The sequence below is a fragment of the Physeter macrocephalus genome, chromosome 20 (genome assembly GCF_002837175.3).
Source record: "Physeter macrocephalus isolate SW-GA chromosome 20, ASM283717v5, whole genome shotgun sequence".
NCBI lineage: Eukaryota > Metazoa > Chordata > Mammalia > Artiodactyla > Physeteridae > Physeter > Physeter macrocephalus.
Window position 1 is genome coordinate 43,295,860 of NC_041233.1, and position 15,542 is coordinate 43,311,401.

The 15,542-nt window shown below is 36.5% G+C and overlaps 1 protein-coding gene across 16 annotated transcripts in view; it reads left to right on the top strand.

Moving 5' to 3' along the window:
• PCDH15 (protocadherin related 15) overlaps positions 1 to 15,542 on the top strand; it is a 699,366-nt gene that overhangs the window by 662,965 nt on the left and 20,859 nt on the right. For 13 of the 16 annotated variants that reach the window (XM_024121304.2, XM_024121303.2, XM_024121300.1 and 10 more), the window contains 3 exons: positions 11,142 to 11,360; positions 13,287 to 13,295; positions 14,165 to 14,326. In XM_024121304.2, coding sequence (XP_023977072.1) covers positions 11,142 to 11,360; positions 13,287 to 13,295; positions 14,165 to 14,326 — 390 coding nt within the window. Of the gene's footprint in view, positions 1 to 11,141; positions 11,361 to 13,286; positions 13,296 to 14,164; positions 14,327 to 14,581; positions 14,589 to 15,542 lie in introns of all 16 variants that reach the window. The other 3 variants (XM_024121296.1, XM_024121295.1, XM_055081163.1) reach the window with 2 other exon arrangements.

Below are 15,542 nucleotides of genomic sequence, written 5' to 3' on the forward strand. Positions count from 1 at the left end.
TTTTGGAGATTAATCCTTTGTCTGTTGCTTTGTTTGCAAATATTTTCTCTCATTCTGAGGGTTGTCTTTTTGTCTTGTTTTGGTTTCCTTTGCTGTGAAAAAGCTTTTAAGTTTCTTTAGGTCCCATTTGTTTATTTTTGTTTTTATTTCCATTTCTCTAAGGTGGGTCAAAAAGGATCTTGCTGTGATGTATGTCATAGAGTGTTCTGCCTATGTTTTCCTCTAAGAGTTTTATGGTGTCTGGCCTTACATTTAGGTCTTTAATCCATTTTGAGTTTATTTTTGTGTCTGGTGTTAGGGAATGTTGCAATTTCATTCTTTTACATATAGTGGTCCAGTTTTCCCAGCACCACTTATTGAAGAGTCTGTCTTTTCTCCATTATATACTCTTGCCTCCTTTATCAAAGATAAGGTGACCATATGTGCATGGGTTGATCTCTGGGCTTTCTATCCTGTTCCATTGATCTATATTTCTCTTTTTGTGCACATACCATACTGTCTTGATTACTGTAGCTTTGTAGTATAGTCTGAAGTCAGGGAGCCTGATACCTCCAGCTCCGTTTTTCTTTCTCAAGATTGCTTTGGCTATTCGGAGTCTTTTGTGTTTTCATACAAATTGTGAAATTTTTTGTTCTAGTTCTGTGAAAAATGTCATTGGTAGTTTGATAGGGATTGCATTGAATCTGTAGATTGCTTTGGGGAGTATAGTCATTTTCACAATGATGATACTTCCAATCCAATAACATGGTATATCTCTCCATCTGTTTGTATTGTATTTAATTTCTTTCATCAGTGTCTTATAGTTTTCTGCATACAAGTCTTTTGTCTCCTTACATAGGTTTATTCCTAGGTATTTTATTCTTTTTGTTGCAATGGTACATGGGAGTGTTTCCTTAATTTCTCTTTCAGAGTTTTCATCATTAGTGTATAGGAATGCAAAAGATTTCTGTGCATTAATTTTGCATGCTGCTGGTTTACCAAATTCATTGGTTAGCTCGAGTAGTTTTCTGATAGAGTCTTTAGGATTCTTTATGTATAGTATTATGTCATATGCAAAGAGTGACAGTTTTACTTCTTCTTTTCTAATCTGGATTCCTTTTATTTCTTTATCTTCTCTGATTACTGTTTGTAAAACTTCCAAAATTATGTTGAAAAATAGTGGTGAGAGTGGGCAACCTTGTCTTGTTCCTGATCTTAGTGGAAATGGTTTCAGTTTTTCACCATTGAGAATGATGTTGGCTGTGGGTTTGTCATATATGGCCTTTATTATGTTGAGGTAGCTTCCCTCTATGCCTATTTTCTGGAAGGTTTTTATCTTAAATGGGTGTTGAATTTTGTTAAAAGCTTTTTCTGCATCTATTGAGATGATCATATGATTTTTATCCCTCAGTTTGTTAATATGGTGTATCCCATTGATTGATTTGTGTATATTGAAGAATCCTTGCATTCCTGGAATAAAACCCACTTGATCATGGTATATGATCCTTTTAATGTGCTGTTGGATTCTGTTTGCTAGCATTTTGTTGAGGATTTTTTCATCTATGCTCATCAGTGATACTGGCCTTTAGTTTTCTTTTTTTGTGACATCTTTGTCTGGTTTTGGTATCCGGGTGATGGTGGCCTCGTAGAATGAGTTTGGGGGTGTTCTTCCCTCTGCTCTATTTTGAAGAGTTTGAGAGAGTTAGGTGTTAGCTCTTCTCTAAATGTTTGATTGAATTCACCTGTGAAGCCATCTGGTCCTGGGCTTGTGTCTGTTGGAAGATTATTTTTTTTTAAATTTTTTAAATTTTTAATCACAGTTTCAATCTCATTGTTTGTGATTGTTCTGTTTATATTTTCTATTTCTTCCTGGTTCAGTCTCAGAAGGTTGTGCCTTTCTAAGAATTTGTCCATTTCTTCTAGGTTGTCCATTTTATTAGCATATAGTTGCTTGTAATAATCTCTCATGATCCTTTGCATTTCTGCAGTGTCAGTTGTTACTTCTCCCTTTTCATCACTAATTCTATTTATTTGAGCCTTTTCCCTTTTTTTCTTGATGAGTCTGGCTAATGGTTTATCAATTTTGTTTTATCTTCTCAAAGAACCAGCTTTTAGTTTTATTGATCTTTCCTATCCTTTCCTTCATTTCTTTTCATTTATTTCTGATCTAATCTTTATGATTTCTTTCCTTCTGCTAACTTTCGGGGTTTTTTTGTTCTTGTTTCTCTAATTGCTTTAGGTGTAAGTTTGGGTTGTTTATTTGAGATTTTCTTGTTTCTTGAGGTAGGATTGTATTGCTATAAACTTGCCTCTTTGAACTGCTTTTGCTGCATCCCATAGGTTTTGGGTCATCATGTTTTCATTGTCATTTGTTTCTAGGTATTTTTTGATTTCCTCTTTGATTTCTTCAGTGATCTCTTGGTCATTTAGTAGTGTATTATTTAGCCTCCATGTGTTTGTATTTTTTACAGATTTTTACCTGTAATTGATATCTAGTTTCATAGTGTTGTGGTCAGAAAAGATACTTGATATGATTTCAATTTTCTTAAATTAACCAAGGCTTGATTTATGACCCAAGATATGATCTATCCTATAGAATGTTCCATGAGCTGTTGAAAGTATATTCTGTTGTTTTTTGATGGAATGTCCTATAAATATCAATTAAGTCCATCTTGTTTAATGTATCATTTAAAGCTTGTGTTTCCTTATTTATTTTCATTTTGCATGATCTGTCCATTGGTGAAAGTGGGGTGTTAAAGTCCCATGCTTTTATTGTGTTACTGTTGATTTCCTCTTTTATGGCTCTTAGCATTTGCCTTATGTATTGAGGTGCTCCTATGTTGGGTGCATAAATATTTACAATTGTTATATCTTCTTCTTGGATTGATCCCTTGATCATCATGTACTGTCCTTCTTTGTCTCTTGTAATAGTCTTTATTTTAAAGTCTATTTTGTGTGATATGAGAATTTCTGCTCCAGCTTTCTTTTGATTTCTATTTGCATGGAATATCTTTTTCCATACCCTCACTTCCAGTCTGTATGTGTCCCTAGGTCTGAAGTGGGTCTCTTGTAGACAGCATATATCCTTTGCTTGTCTGTAAAGGTTTTAATTTCTCCATCAAATCTAAATGGGATCCTTGCTGAGTAGAGTAATCTTGGTTGTAGGTTTTTCCTTTTCATCACTTTAAATATGTCCTGCCACTCCCTTCTGGCTTGCAGAGTTTCTGCTGAACGATCAGCTGTTAACCTTATGGGGATACCCTTGTATGTTATTTCTTGTTTTTCCCTTGCTGCTTTTAATATTTTTTCTTTGTATTTAATTTTTGATAGTTTGATTAATATGTGTGTTGGCATGTTTCCCCTTGGATTTATCCTGTATGGGACTCTATGCACTTCCTGTTCTTGACTATTTCCTTTCCATATTAGGGAAGTTTTCAACTATAATCTCTTCAAATATTTTCTCAGTCCCCCTTTCTTTTTTCCTCTTCTTCTTCTGGGACCCCTATTAATCGAATGTTTGTGTGTTTACTGTTGTCCCAGAGGTCTTTGGGACTGTCCTCAATTCTTTTCATTCTTTTTTCTTTATTCTGCTCTGTGGTAGTTATTTCCACTACTTTATGTTCTGGGTCACTTATCTGTTCTTCTGCCTCAGTTATTCTGGTATTGATTGCTTCTAGACAATTTTTAATTTCATTTATTGCATTGTTTATCATTGGTTGTTTGCGCTTTAGTTCTTCTAGTTCCTTGTTAAACGTTTCTTGTATTTTCTCCATTCTATTTCCAACATTTTGGATCATCTTTACTGTCATTACTCTGAATTCTTTTTCAGGTAGACTGCCTATTTCCTCTTCATTTGTTTGTTATGGTGGGCTTTTACCTGGCTCCTTCATCTGCTGCATGTTTCTCTGTCTTATTTTGCTTACCTTACTGTGTTTGGGGTCTCCTTTTCGCAGGCTGCACGTTCGCAGTTCCCATAGGTGTCTGCCCCCAGTGGGTAAGTTTGGTTCAGTGCGTTGTGTAGGCTTCCTGGTGGAGGGGACTGGTGCCTGTGTTCTGGTGGATGAGGCTGGATCTTGTCTCTCTGGTGGGCAGGACCGCATCGGGTGGTGTGTTTTGGGGTGTCTATGAACTTATTATGATTTTAGGCAGCCTCCCTGCTAATGGGTGGGGTTTTGTTCCTGTCTTGCTAGTTGTTTGGCATAGGGTATCCAGCACTGTAGCTTGCTGGTCATAGAGTGGAGCTGTGTCTTAGCATTGAGATGGAGATCTCTGGGAGAGCTTTCGCCATTTGATATTACATGGTGCCAGGAGGTCTGTGGTGGCCAAGTGTCCTGAACCCAGCTCTCCACCTCAGAGGCTCAGCCTGACCCCTGGCCAGAGCACCAAGACCCTGTCAGCCACATGACTCAGATAAAACGGGAGAAAAAAAAAGAAAGAAGGAAATAAAATAAAATAACTAAAATAAAATAGCTATTAAAATAAAAAATATTATTAAGAAATAAAAAAAATAAGTAATAAAAAAAAAAAGAAAGAAAGAAGAGACCAACCAAACCAAAAAACAAATTCACCAATGATAACAAGCACTAAAAACTATACTAAAAAAAAAAAAACAAAAAACAGACAGACAGAACCCTGGGACAAATGGTAAAAGCAAAGCTATATACAGACCTAATCACACAAAGAAGCATACACATACACACTCAAAAAAAGAGAAAAAGGAAAATAAAATATATTTATATTAAAAAAAGGAGGAAGAGAGCAACCAAATCAATAAACAAATATACCAATTATAACAAGCTCTAAATACTAAACTAAGGTAAACATAAAAACAGAAACAAATTAGATGCAGAAAGGTTACCCCAAGTCTACAGTTGCTCCCAAAGTCCACTGCCTCAATTTTGGGATGATTCTTTGTCTATTCAGGTAATCCACAGATGCAGGGTACATCAAGTTGACTGTGGAGATTTAATCCGCTGCTCCTGAGGCTGCTGGGAGAGATTTCCCTTTCTCTTTGTTCGCACAGCTCCCGGGGTTCAGCTTTGGATTTGGCTCCACTTCTGCATGTAGGTCGCCTGAGGGCATCTGTTCCCCTCCCAGACAGGACGAGGTTAAAGCAGCAGCTGATTCGGGGTCTCTGGCTCACTCTGGCTGGTGGGAGGGAGGGGTACGGAATGTGGGGCGAGCCTGTGGCGGCAGATGCCAGCGTGACATTGCAACAGCCTGAGGCACTCCTTTTGTTCTCCCAGGGAAGGTGTCCCTGGATCATGGGACCCTGGCAGTGGTGTGCTGCACAGGCTCCCAGGACGGGAGGTGTGGATAGTGACCTGTGCTTGCACACAGGCTTCTTGGTGGCTGCAGCAGCAGCCTTAGCATCTCATGGCTGTCTCTGGGGTCCACACTGATAGCCGCAGCTTGCCCCCATCTCTGGAGCTCGTTTAGGTGGTGCTCTGAATCCCCCCTCCTCGAGGAACCCTGAAACAATGGTTTCCTTGCCTCTTAGGGAGTTCCAGACTTTTTCCTGGACTCCCTCCCGGGTAGCTGTGGAGCACTAACCCCTTCAGGCTGTGTTCATGCCACCAACCCCAGTCCTCTCCCTGGGGTCTGACCTCCGAAGCCAAGCCTCAGCTCCCAGCCCCTACCCGCCCCAGGTGGGTGAGCAGACAAGCCTCTCAGGCTGCTGAGTGCTGGTTGGCACCCATCCTCTGTGCAGGAATCTCTCCGCTTTGCCCTCTGCACCATTGTTGCTGCGTTCTCCTCTGTGGCTCCAAAGGTTCGCACCCCCGCCACCCCCCGTCTCCACCAGTAAAGGGCCTTCCTAGTTTGTGGAAACTTTTCCTCCTTCACAGCTCCCTCCCAGAGGTGCAGGTCCTGTACCTATTCTTTTGTCTCTGTTTTTTCTTTTTTCTTTTGCCCTACCCAGGTACCTGGGGATTTTCTTGCCTTTTGGGAAGTCTGAGGTCTTCTGCCAACATTCAGTAGGTGTTCTGTAGGAGCTGTTCCACATGTAGATGTATTTTTGATGTACTTGTGGGGAGGAAGATGATCTCCATGTCTTACTCCTCCGCCATGTTGAAGGTCCCTCCCTCTTTGTGTTTTAGTTTGAATAATTTCTGCTGCCCTGTTTTCAAGTTCACTGACTCGTGTATGTTAGCCTATTGATAAGCTCATCGAAGGAATTCTTCATCTTCATATCTTTTTAAAAAATTCTTGCATTTCCATTTGGTTTTTACAGTTTCTACCACTTTACTGAGTTTCTCCATCATTTCAGGCATGTTTTCTGCCTTACTACTAGATCCTGTAAAATACTAATCAGAGTTGTATCAAAGTCCCTATGTGATGGTTCCAATATCTGGGTTACCTCTGTGTCTGGTCTATTGCTTTCTCTATCTTTCAGCAGTCCCTGAATGCCTGTGACACAGAAGGGGTTTCTCTCCATTCTCTTAACTCTCCTGATGTAGTAAACGGCTCTTGCTTGTTGCTTGGTTCTACTCTAAAGGTGGGAATGGGACAATGAGAGTTTGGGGAATTCTGTTTTCCTTGTCTAGCCAGTGAGCCTAGGATTTGGGGTGGGGCTTTCTCAGCTTTTCTTCCATGCCTTCCCATGGCATCCATACTCTACTTCATATTTGTGGAGGTTCTTGGGTGTAAGAGAGTTCCCTGCCCCTCCCCAACCAGCAGTAGACCTCTACTTTTCAGGGTCTTAGGCCCAAGAGAGCTCCTTCTCCTCCCCCAGATAGGGTGGATTTTGCTCATAGCTCTTCTCCAGAAGCAGTGGACCTTTACTTGAGCCTTAGGGATGGGAGTTCTTCCTCCCTCTCTCTCTATATGGCTCTTGCTTTATGTGAGATACAGGTCCATAAAATTGCAGAGCACCCCAGCCTTAGCTTATTACTTCGTATATCCCTGCACTATGAAGAGGATTTCTCTGGTCTCCTGCCCTGTACCCAATCTATCTTATGGTGGGCCATGGAAAAGAGTTTGCGAATGAGTGCAAACCCCCACTTGTGTTTGTGGGTCACTTATTCTATCTAACCTTACATGCTGATACACACTTAGCTTTTAAGCATTTATTAAAAATTTAGCTGATTTGTTTTATTTGAATTTATGGTACCTACTTTTAGCTTGTTCTGAGAAAGGTGAAACAATACATGGTCTCATCCCACTGTTGGAGGAAATTGTCACTCTTTGGAATTTGGTTTTATGCTTGCAAAAAAATTTATGATTTTAATGTTATATGACTTTCCCGTCATTAGGGTGGGTGCCACATTCTCTTGCGGCTTTCTGCCTTCTGAGCAGAAACAGACCATACTATTTTAAAGCAAAACTTAATTAAATTTCAAAATGAGCAAATACAATTTTAGCTTGTACACTTAATAGTCCAGTCTGCTTAAAATTAGTCTGTCCAGATAGTAAATGAGAGATAAAGAAGAAGGTAGAGAAAGCTGGTATATTCTACAAACTGCATTTAAAAGTACAATGTTAAAAAAAAATACTTTAAAATGAATCTAACTACCAACCTCTGATAAAACTTCTTTCAACTTCCTAAGTCCAGAAAAAAAAAATCAAAATACTGAAAATTCAAATAATTGGAAAACTGTTAGAATTTAGTTAAAATAATTGTGGAACTGTATAGAGGAAATAGTGGTCCACCCTTGATTTGTTTTATTAAGAGGAACAACCTTATCCAAGTGGAATGAATGTGGGCAGATATGTTAACCATTGTCCATTCTGTAAATCTGTTTCAGAGACCCACATTATTTACTGACAAAGGAAATAGGCAGTTGCCCCTCCACTGTTTAGATGTGTGCTTTTGTGAAGTACAGAATACATTCTCCTGCTCACCCTCCCCTTTATTTCTACATCCATATGTATATTGAAACACTGAAATTCTCAAGGCAAAATGCAGAGTGGTCTGTAGTTATACATTGTACTTTGAAAGTTGTGTTCAAGTGAATGGAGCCAGGGATACCTGTTTGCATGTGCTCCATCAGTTGGGTGAATCAGAAGACATGGAATTGGCTTAGGAATTTACCTCATGTCAGGAAAACAGAGCAGTAATTAATGTTGGCTAAATACTAGGAAGGGGTCTATTCACCTCACCCTTAGACTTGAAAACCATTTTAACAAGCAGCTAAGTAGACTATGAATGAGAATAAAGAGAAAATCACATTTCTTTATTGATATTGAATCTGACAGCTTTATCTCCCTTCTAAATAAGTAAGCAAGGTGAAAAATGGGATCAGTAATAAATACTGAAAAACAAAATAAAAGAAATAACACCCTGATGACTCAGAGGTAGACTATATCTCTGGAAATAATTCTCTTACAGAAACCACTGGAAAAGTTTAATATTTTCTGTAGAAAACAAGACCATATAAGACAAATGGTGTATGTGTTTTGCATGACCTGAATCCTTACCTGCTTCTGGTAAAAAATGCTCCACAAAAGAATAGTGAGGATTGACCTTCTCCAACATGGTGGTGGGCTTTTTGTTTTGTTTTGTTTTGATTTTACCCATGGGGCATGTAGGATCTTCGTTCCCTGACCAGGGATCGAACCCGTGCCCCCTGCAGTGGAAGTGTGGCGTCTTAACCACTGGACCGCTAGGGAAGTCCCTGGTGGTGGGCTTTGATGAAGTGCTTTCCCCTCAGGCCATTTGGAGTATGCCTTTCCTCTGCTCACACTGAGTAGGTGTGGGTTAGTGCACATTCACTAGAAGGTCAATTAGATTTCATCTTCAAGGATTTACATGGATGTTAGGAGACAGTAGAGCTCTTAGTCCTGAAATCAGAAAAAGTGTAAAACAAAAGCCTGAAGTTTCTTGGGGCTAATTTTTCGATCTTAGGGAGAAATTCTCCTAAAATCCATTGACTATCTGGATTCAACCTTGCCTAGAATGAAAAAGCATCTGAAAAATAAATTGGCAAAATGAAGTATAAACATAAGAAGCTCACAGCATATTACAGAAAAAACAAAAATAAAAATGACTTAATCGTAAAGGAAGAAAAATTAGATAAGCCTTATACATCCCATCTTCATGACGGGATGGGGATCAAATCCACAATATTTTAAGGAAAATGTTATGACTCGAGAATCTTGGCCTAGGCAAGTTGTTTCGCATATATACAGCAAAAAAGAAAGATATTCTAGATCAGTTATGGATTCAAAAGCTATCAACTCTTCTAGTAAACAATTACTTACAATTACCAAAATTGAGAAATAAACCAAAATGAAGATCTAAATAATGGAGTTATTGTAGTGTAAAAAGACTAATAAATCTTCCTTTAGGTGGTTTGGATATCAAACAGAATCCAGTAGGAATCCAATAGAATTGTGATCTGTGGATCCACATGATAGGAATAATTTTTCCCTGCAATTAATGATCTTCCTCTGCTTCTGATCCTTCCCAGTTTCTAATGAGACAGTTCTTGCGACATAACTCTTAACTGTACTTCATTTGTAATTTCTTACTTTATCTGATAAACAATTCAAAGTGTTTTACAATTCTATTCCAGTCTAGTACTTAGAACAATGGGTAAAACTTTATTGTACTTCTTAATGTATCTGAAAATGGCCTAGAAAAATTGATATAAAAAGTATATTTTCATCTACAAAAGCATATTTGTAAAAAAAATACAAGAAAAGCATCCTAACTGCCTTAAGTTATAGCATGAAAACTTGAATGAAAAACTGTGTAGCTTTAAAACTAAAATTGAGTTATTTGAGCCATTAGGTTTCCTAAATTGGAAGATTAATAAACTATCCAGTGGAATTCATATCTGATATCAAGCATCTCTTTATTTTTTTCTCTATGGAAGCTATGAACAGTGTGTTTAACTAGATTTAAAGTCAGCATGATCACTTGGAAAATTAGAATAAAAAGTATTCAAAGGGATGAAATAGCCTGTAAAATGCACAAGCATAGCATTCTTTGGTTACTATTTGATGGTGAAATTTTGGGCCATTTAAATCTTTTCTTTCATATTTCTTTGTATTTTCCACATCTTCAGCATAAGTATGGTATTTTATATTGAGACATGTATTTCTAAAATATTTTCACTGTGTATGCTGTGTAGTTACAAATATATAAAAATGTTTATTAATAGCCAAAAAAAAAGATTAGACTTGAGTACACCAAAATATTAGCAGTAGTAATCTTTGCATTGTGGGCATTTGAGTAATTTTGCCTTTTGAACTATTTTGTGTTTTTCAGTTTTCTATAGCAAGACGTTTCACCTTTATAGATAAAAGTCTTAAAAAATTTTTTAAAATACCTAAGACATATTTTGGCTTTGTGGTTTTAAGAACATAATTGTTGCTTCAATATTATAGGATTTGTAAAGGATCATTTAAGTGTTTCTGGGGAATCTTGAAAAAAAAATTGCCTGCTAATTACAGCATAAAATATGTAAAAAAATTGTTCAGTCTAATAGAATTAAGTAACAATTATTCCTTAATTCTCCTCCCCAACACAGTGCTCATAGTTGGAATTGCATTATTTAGAGAAAGGGTTTGCAAGAACTACTAGATTAAATTGACTACCGATTCCTGTCATCCTGACTACAGTGATTTACTACCTGCATCATTTATTTAGTTTTCTCTTTCCAGGAAGAAAAAAACTTTTTAGAGAGTGTCAGTATTTAAGGTGGTGTGTTGAAACACAAATATACACTATGAAGGCTTGGGTTGGTATCTCAGATTTGTTTCCCTAACTGTGTAGTTTTGTGGTCTGCAGGAAGTCAGTATTAAGGTTCTGTTTTACAGGACTACTTTGAGAACCGAAGGATATATAATGCAGGAATATATTTTTAAACTATACTATATAATTTAGAATATTATAGTTTATCCCACCTGAATAACTTAAAGTAAATAATCTCAACATAGTTATATAAATTTCACTGACATTGGTAATTATTTTCCCCTAGTCTGTAAGTGTATTAAGTAAGGGTCATTGTTATTAGTATCTTTGATATGTGAATATAGAGGCGTTACTCTTCTTTATTGCTCTTGCTTTTTATATATGCTTTTCTTATTCATAATAAGACTTCTGACTTAGCTTATGTTATAATAAAAGAAAATATTGAAAGATATCACAAAAAATATTTTGTTTAAAAAAAGCCTTTCTCTGTTAACATCATTGCTTTTACTGTTTAACAATAAAGATTTTTAGATGGCAAACTCCTCGATATCAATAAAGACTTTCAGCCGTATTACGGGGAAGGAGGACGCATTCTGCAGATCCGGACTCCAGAGGCAGTAACCAGCATTAAGAAGCGAGGAGAAAGTCTAGGCTACACAGAAGGGGCCTTGCTGGCTCTTGCCTTCATCATCATCCTCTGCTGTATTCCTGCCGTCTTGGTGGTTTTGGTCAGCTACAGACAGTAAGTATTCATACATGCTGAACATGGATAGTTCCTCAAGAAGGCATTATCAAAAAATTATCTCTGGTAAAATGGCTTTGTAGCTGTAAAATATTAATGCTGCAGCCATTTTGGGAGTGCTGTATTTTTCTTGTACCAAATGACCTTCCTTTAAGGGAAAACAATACAAACTTTCAAAACATTTGTCACAGATTGCTCAGTGTTCCTGTGCTCCTAAAATATTCTTATCTGCTAGGAATATTAGGTTACCTCCTGTAGCTTTGTTTATGCTATTCATCAGGTTAAGAGCCTTGGGAGAAAAGGTACGAGGTATTCTGGGGCAAAGGCTGTGGAATGTCATATAGAGATAACCCAGTTCCAAAGGAAGGTCTGTAACCTAAATACATTGTCATGCTAGGTTTTTATCCATATTGTTAAATAGTCTAGCGAGCTATTCTTTATTTGACACTAGGAATGAGGACCCTTTGTGATACAGGGCTATACTTTAAGTATATCCCTATTGATGATGATTGGTGAAAAAATTGTGGAATAGGTTAAGAAGAGAGGTAGCCCTGAAGGTTCCACAAAATGAAAGTAAATAACAGACAGGAATCATAAGTCATATAAATTACTTGACATAACGAACAGTAAGAAATAATGGTAGAACAGGTACTCACCATTAAAAATACTTACAGGGAAAGGACTGAAAAAGTCCTTATATATTCTTAAACTTTTATCTTTGTTGTCTAACACTGAGAATTTTCTAGTGAATTTAAATAAGGTAAGGTAATTCCAACCTGAAAGTTAAAAAGTACCTTCTGCATGAAGATACTATAGGAATATTTTCCTTCACAAAACTAACGTGAAGTTGCAAATATAACATTTAGGTTGATATACTGGAGTTCAACGTGTGTTAATAAATCAGTTGATATGCCAAATCTAAAGCCTATGCACAAACTTAATAATGGACAAATTTTTAGATTAAGCTATCAATCCAATATTAATTTTCATGTTAAATTTAGTCTGTATCACAGTTTTTCTTTTTCATTCAAATATTTCTCAAAGGAGCTTTATTATATCCTGCTAGCATTAAAATCAGTGAGAAAACTTCTTATATTTGGCACACAATGCAGTGATCAAAACTGAAGCCCCCTGGATGTTATGCTAAATGGTCTGAATTTTAACAAAAAATTAAGATGCTTAATATTTAAACATCGTAAAGATGCATTATTTAATCTTTTAAGTTCAGTAATCAGCCTGACACTCTATGAATGAATTTTGGCAACTCTTTTTTATAGATTAACAGAAGTAAACATGTTTCAAAGTAAAATTCTAATATTTTAAAACCTAACTTTTGTACCTTCATATTCTGCTTATAAATAGATTAGAATGAATGGTTGTTCTTTAATACTAAGATGTGTCTTTGAAATTTGCTATGCATGGAAAACTAGGAGGCAAATGTGAAAAAAAGTGTCATAAATTCATTACCCAGGAGTGGCACCTTCCAATTCTAGCTTCAGCTTCAAAGTGAGGCCAAGAGTATAATCAGGGCTTGCTGCCTGACTCCATTCTTTTAATACTGTTCAAGTGTAGTAAACCAAAAAGCTAATTGTAAAGATCAGATCATCTTTAATATTCCATTTCTCTATCACAGTTGAAATTCACATATGCATGTTTTAATCCAGTTTTTTAAATTCCATTTAGTTAATTTCTTTGTTTTCCTGCAATGAATGTTTTAACAGCTTGTAGGACTGTGACAGTGGTCACCATTTTCACTTTCTGAATTGAAATACTTAGTTCCCCTACTATGTCATTAAGTCTGTGTCATTATGAGTTTAACCCATAAATTACGCATAATTTAGATTAAATCAAATGTTAAAATATTATGAATGCAGTATTTCTCATGTAGCTTTCTCTTTTTTTTTATTCATTGCTTTCCCAAACAAGGTTTAAAGTGTAAGTATAATTACCAATATTTTGTATATGATTTTATGTGATATAAAAAGAAAAATAAAAGAGATAATGCTGATAAAGTAGGCAGCCTGCCCTGAACCATGTATTATTTGTCTATTTTGTATTTGTATTTTGTATTTGAACTACCTTTTAGTTAAAATTCCTTTGTGGTTTTGTATATATAGAATTGAGCTAGTTTTAGACAATTGGATACAAGTGGAAGAAATGTGAAAAAGACAGTTTGTCCTTATAGCCTCCACCCTTTGGGATCTTGATTTTGAGGCAAGAATTAACAATCAGGATCCAAGAAAGTCAAAAAAGAGCAGCTTACCTCCAATGCAAGAATCACAGGCATTCCTAGGAATTCAAAGGAAATAAAAGCTAACCAAATCTCCCTCCTAAATGTGTACATCTACACAGCCCCTGTAAACTAATGTCAGAAATGTTTTCAATCATTTTTAAATAACTTTTCTTTAAATAGATGGAAGACTAATAATAAAGGAAAATTATGTATCTTCTATATGCCTCACATTATGAAAGAGATCCATTAAACAACTACCAATTATCAATCACATTTTTTATAAATATTTTGCCTTCTCCCTTTAATATTATCATTTAACTTAATTTGCAAATTTTTCTACTGAATTCTGTTTTTCAAGGAGTAAATATTTTAAAGAACTAAGGAGAAGGGGTTATACATAAAAGATACTCTGTGGGGATGCTTTTGTAATTTTATCAGTGAGTAAGTTCAAATATTTGTGTAAAAATGTTTGAGTTCCTCTGATAACTGGACTTTATTATTGAAAGGTAGCCTATTGATAAGTATATGATTTCTAAAATGAGTTTTACAAAACATCCTTACTTTACCGAAGGCGCCAAGCTGAGTGCACCAAGACAGCCCGAATCCAATCCGCCCTACCTGCAGCGAAACCCGCAGCGCCTGCCCCTGCACCAGTGGCCATGCCCCCTCCGGCCCCGCCGGCCCCGCCACCTCCGGGGGCGCATCTCTATGAAGAACTGGGGGACAGCACGATGTAAGTAGACCTTTCAGGGGCTTTTAGAAGTGGGTTTTGATGGATGCTGTGTGGTGAGTATTTAATTTCAACTTGATGTGGAAGTACCGTTTACGGCCTGCTTTATTACATTATTTTAAACAGAAAATTGTTAAGATGAGAACCTAAGAAAAGTTAAATTGAAAAGTAATAACCAAAAAACAAACAAAAGATCATTAAAAAAAACAGTAACAGGAAAGAAGTATTCAGTTTGAGGAGACATTTGCAGATGAATAGCTTGAGTGTCATATTTAATTTCTAAACCTTCAAAATCAGGCATTTTCCCCAAAATTAAAAATTAATTCTGAAGATATATTTTCTCATAAAAAATGAGGAAAATAAAGCACAATCGTAGTAATTCCTGATTTGGTATCAAAAGCCAACTCCTATTTGGTAAGAAAAAAACAATTCTATGGTCTAAAATAATAGACTTTTCTAAGATACTACTTTAAGATGTTATAAAATAGAATAATTAAAATCTGAATGAGGGGCTTCCCTGGTGGCGCAGTGGTTGCGCGTCCGCCTGCCGATGCAGGGGAACCGGGTTCGCGCCCCGCTCTGGGAGGATCCCACATGCCGCGGAGCGGCTGGGCCCGTGAGCCATGGCCGCTGAGCCTGCGCGTCCGGAGCCTGTGCTCCGCAACGGGAGAGGCCACAACAGAGGGAGGCCCGCATACCACAAAAAAAAAAAAAAAAAAAAAAAAAAATCTGAATGAAAATAAAGAATTAATATTAAATATCTAACCACTTAGGAATATTCTTTTCATCATATTCCTCTCTAATGAGACTGCTGTCTTGTTATATATAACTTAATATTTATAACTCTTGTATATACTCTCGTATATAACTTAATATTTCTCTTGCACTATTTGGAATCTCTAAGCAATATTAAATCATCATTTTTGAAAAAGTCTTTTAAATTATTGCTAAAAGACTTCATAGCTTTATAGTTTCTATAATGATGCTACCCTCAAACCCTTATTTCTTTTGGAGATGTTTAACTTGTCTGTATTTTTAAAAATTTCAAGAGTAACTGTATCAACATGAAATGCAGAACAACCAAGGATATTATACAATTTTGAATATGGTTAAATTAAATCCAGAAAAATTTTATTAACTGGAATTTGGTGGAATGAGGGACTAAGACACATTCTACTGTGTTACATTTGTAGTATTTACTAGTAGGAATAAAGCGAGC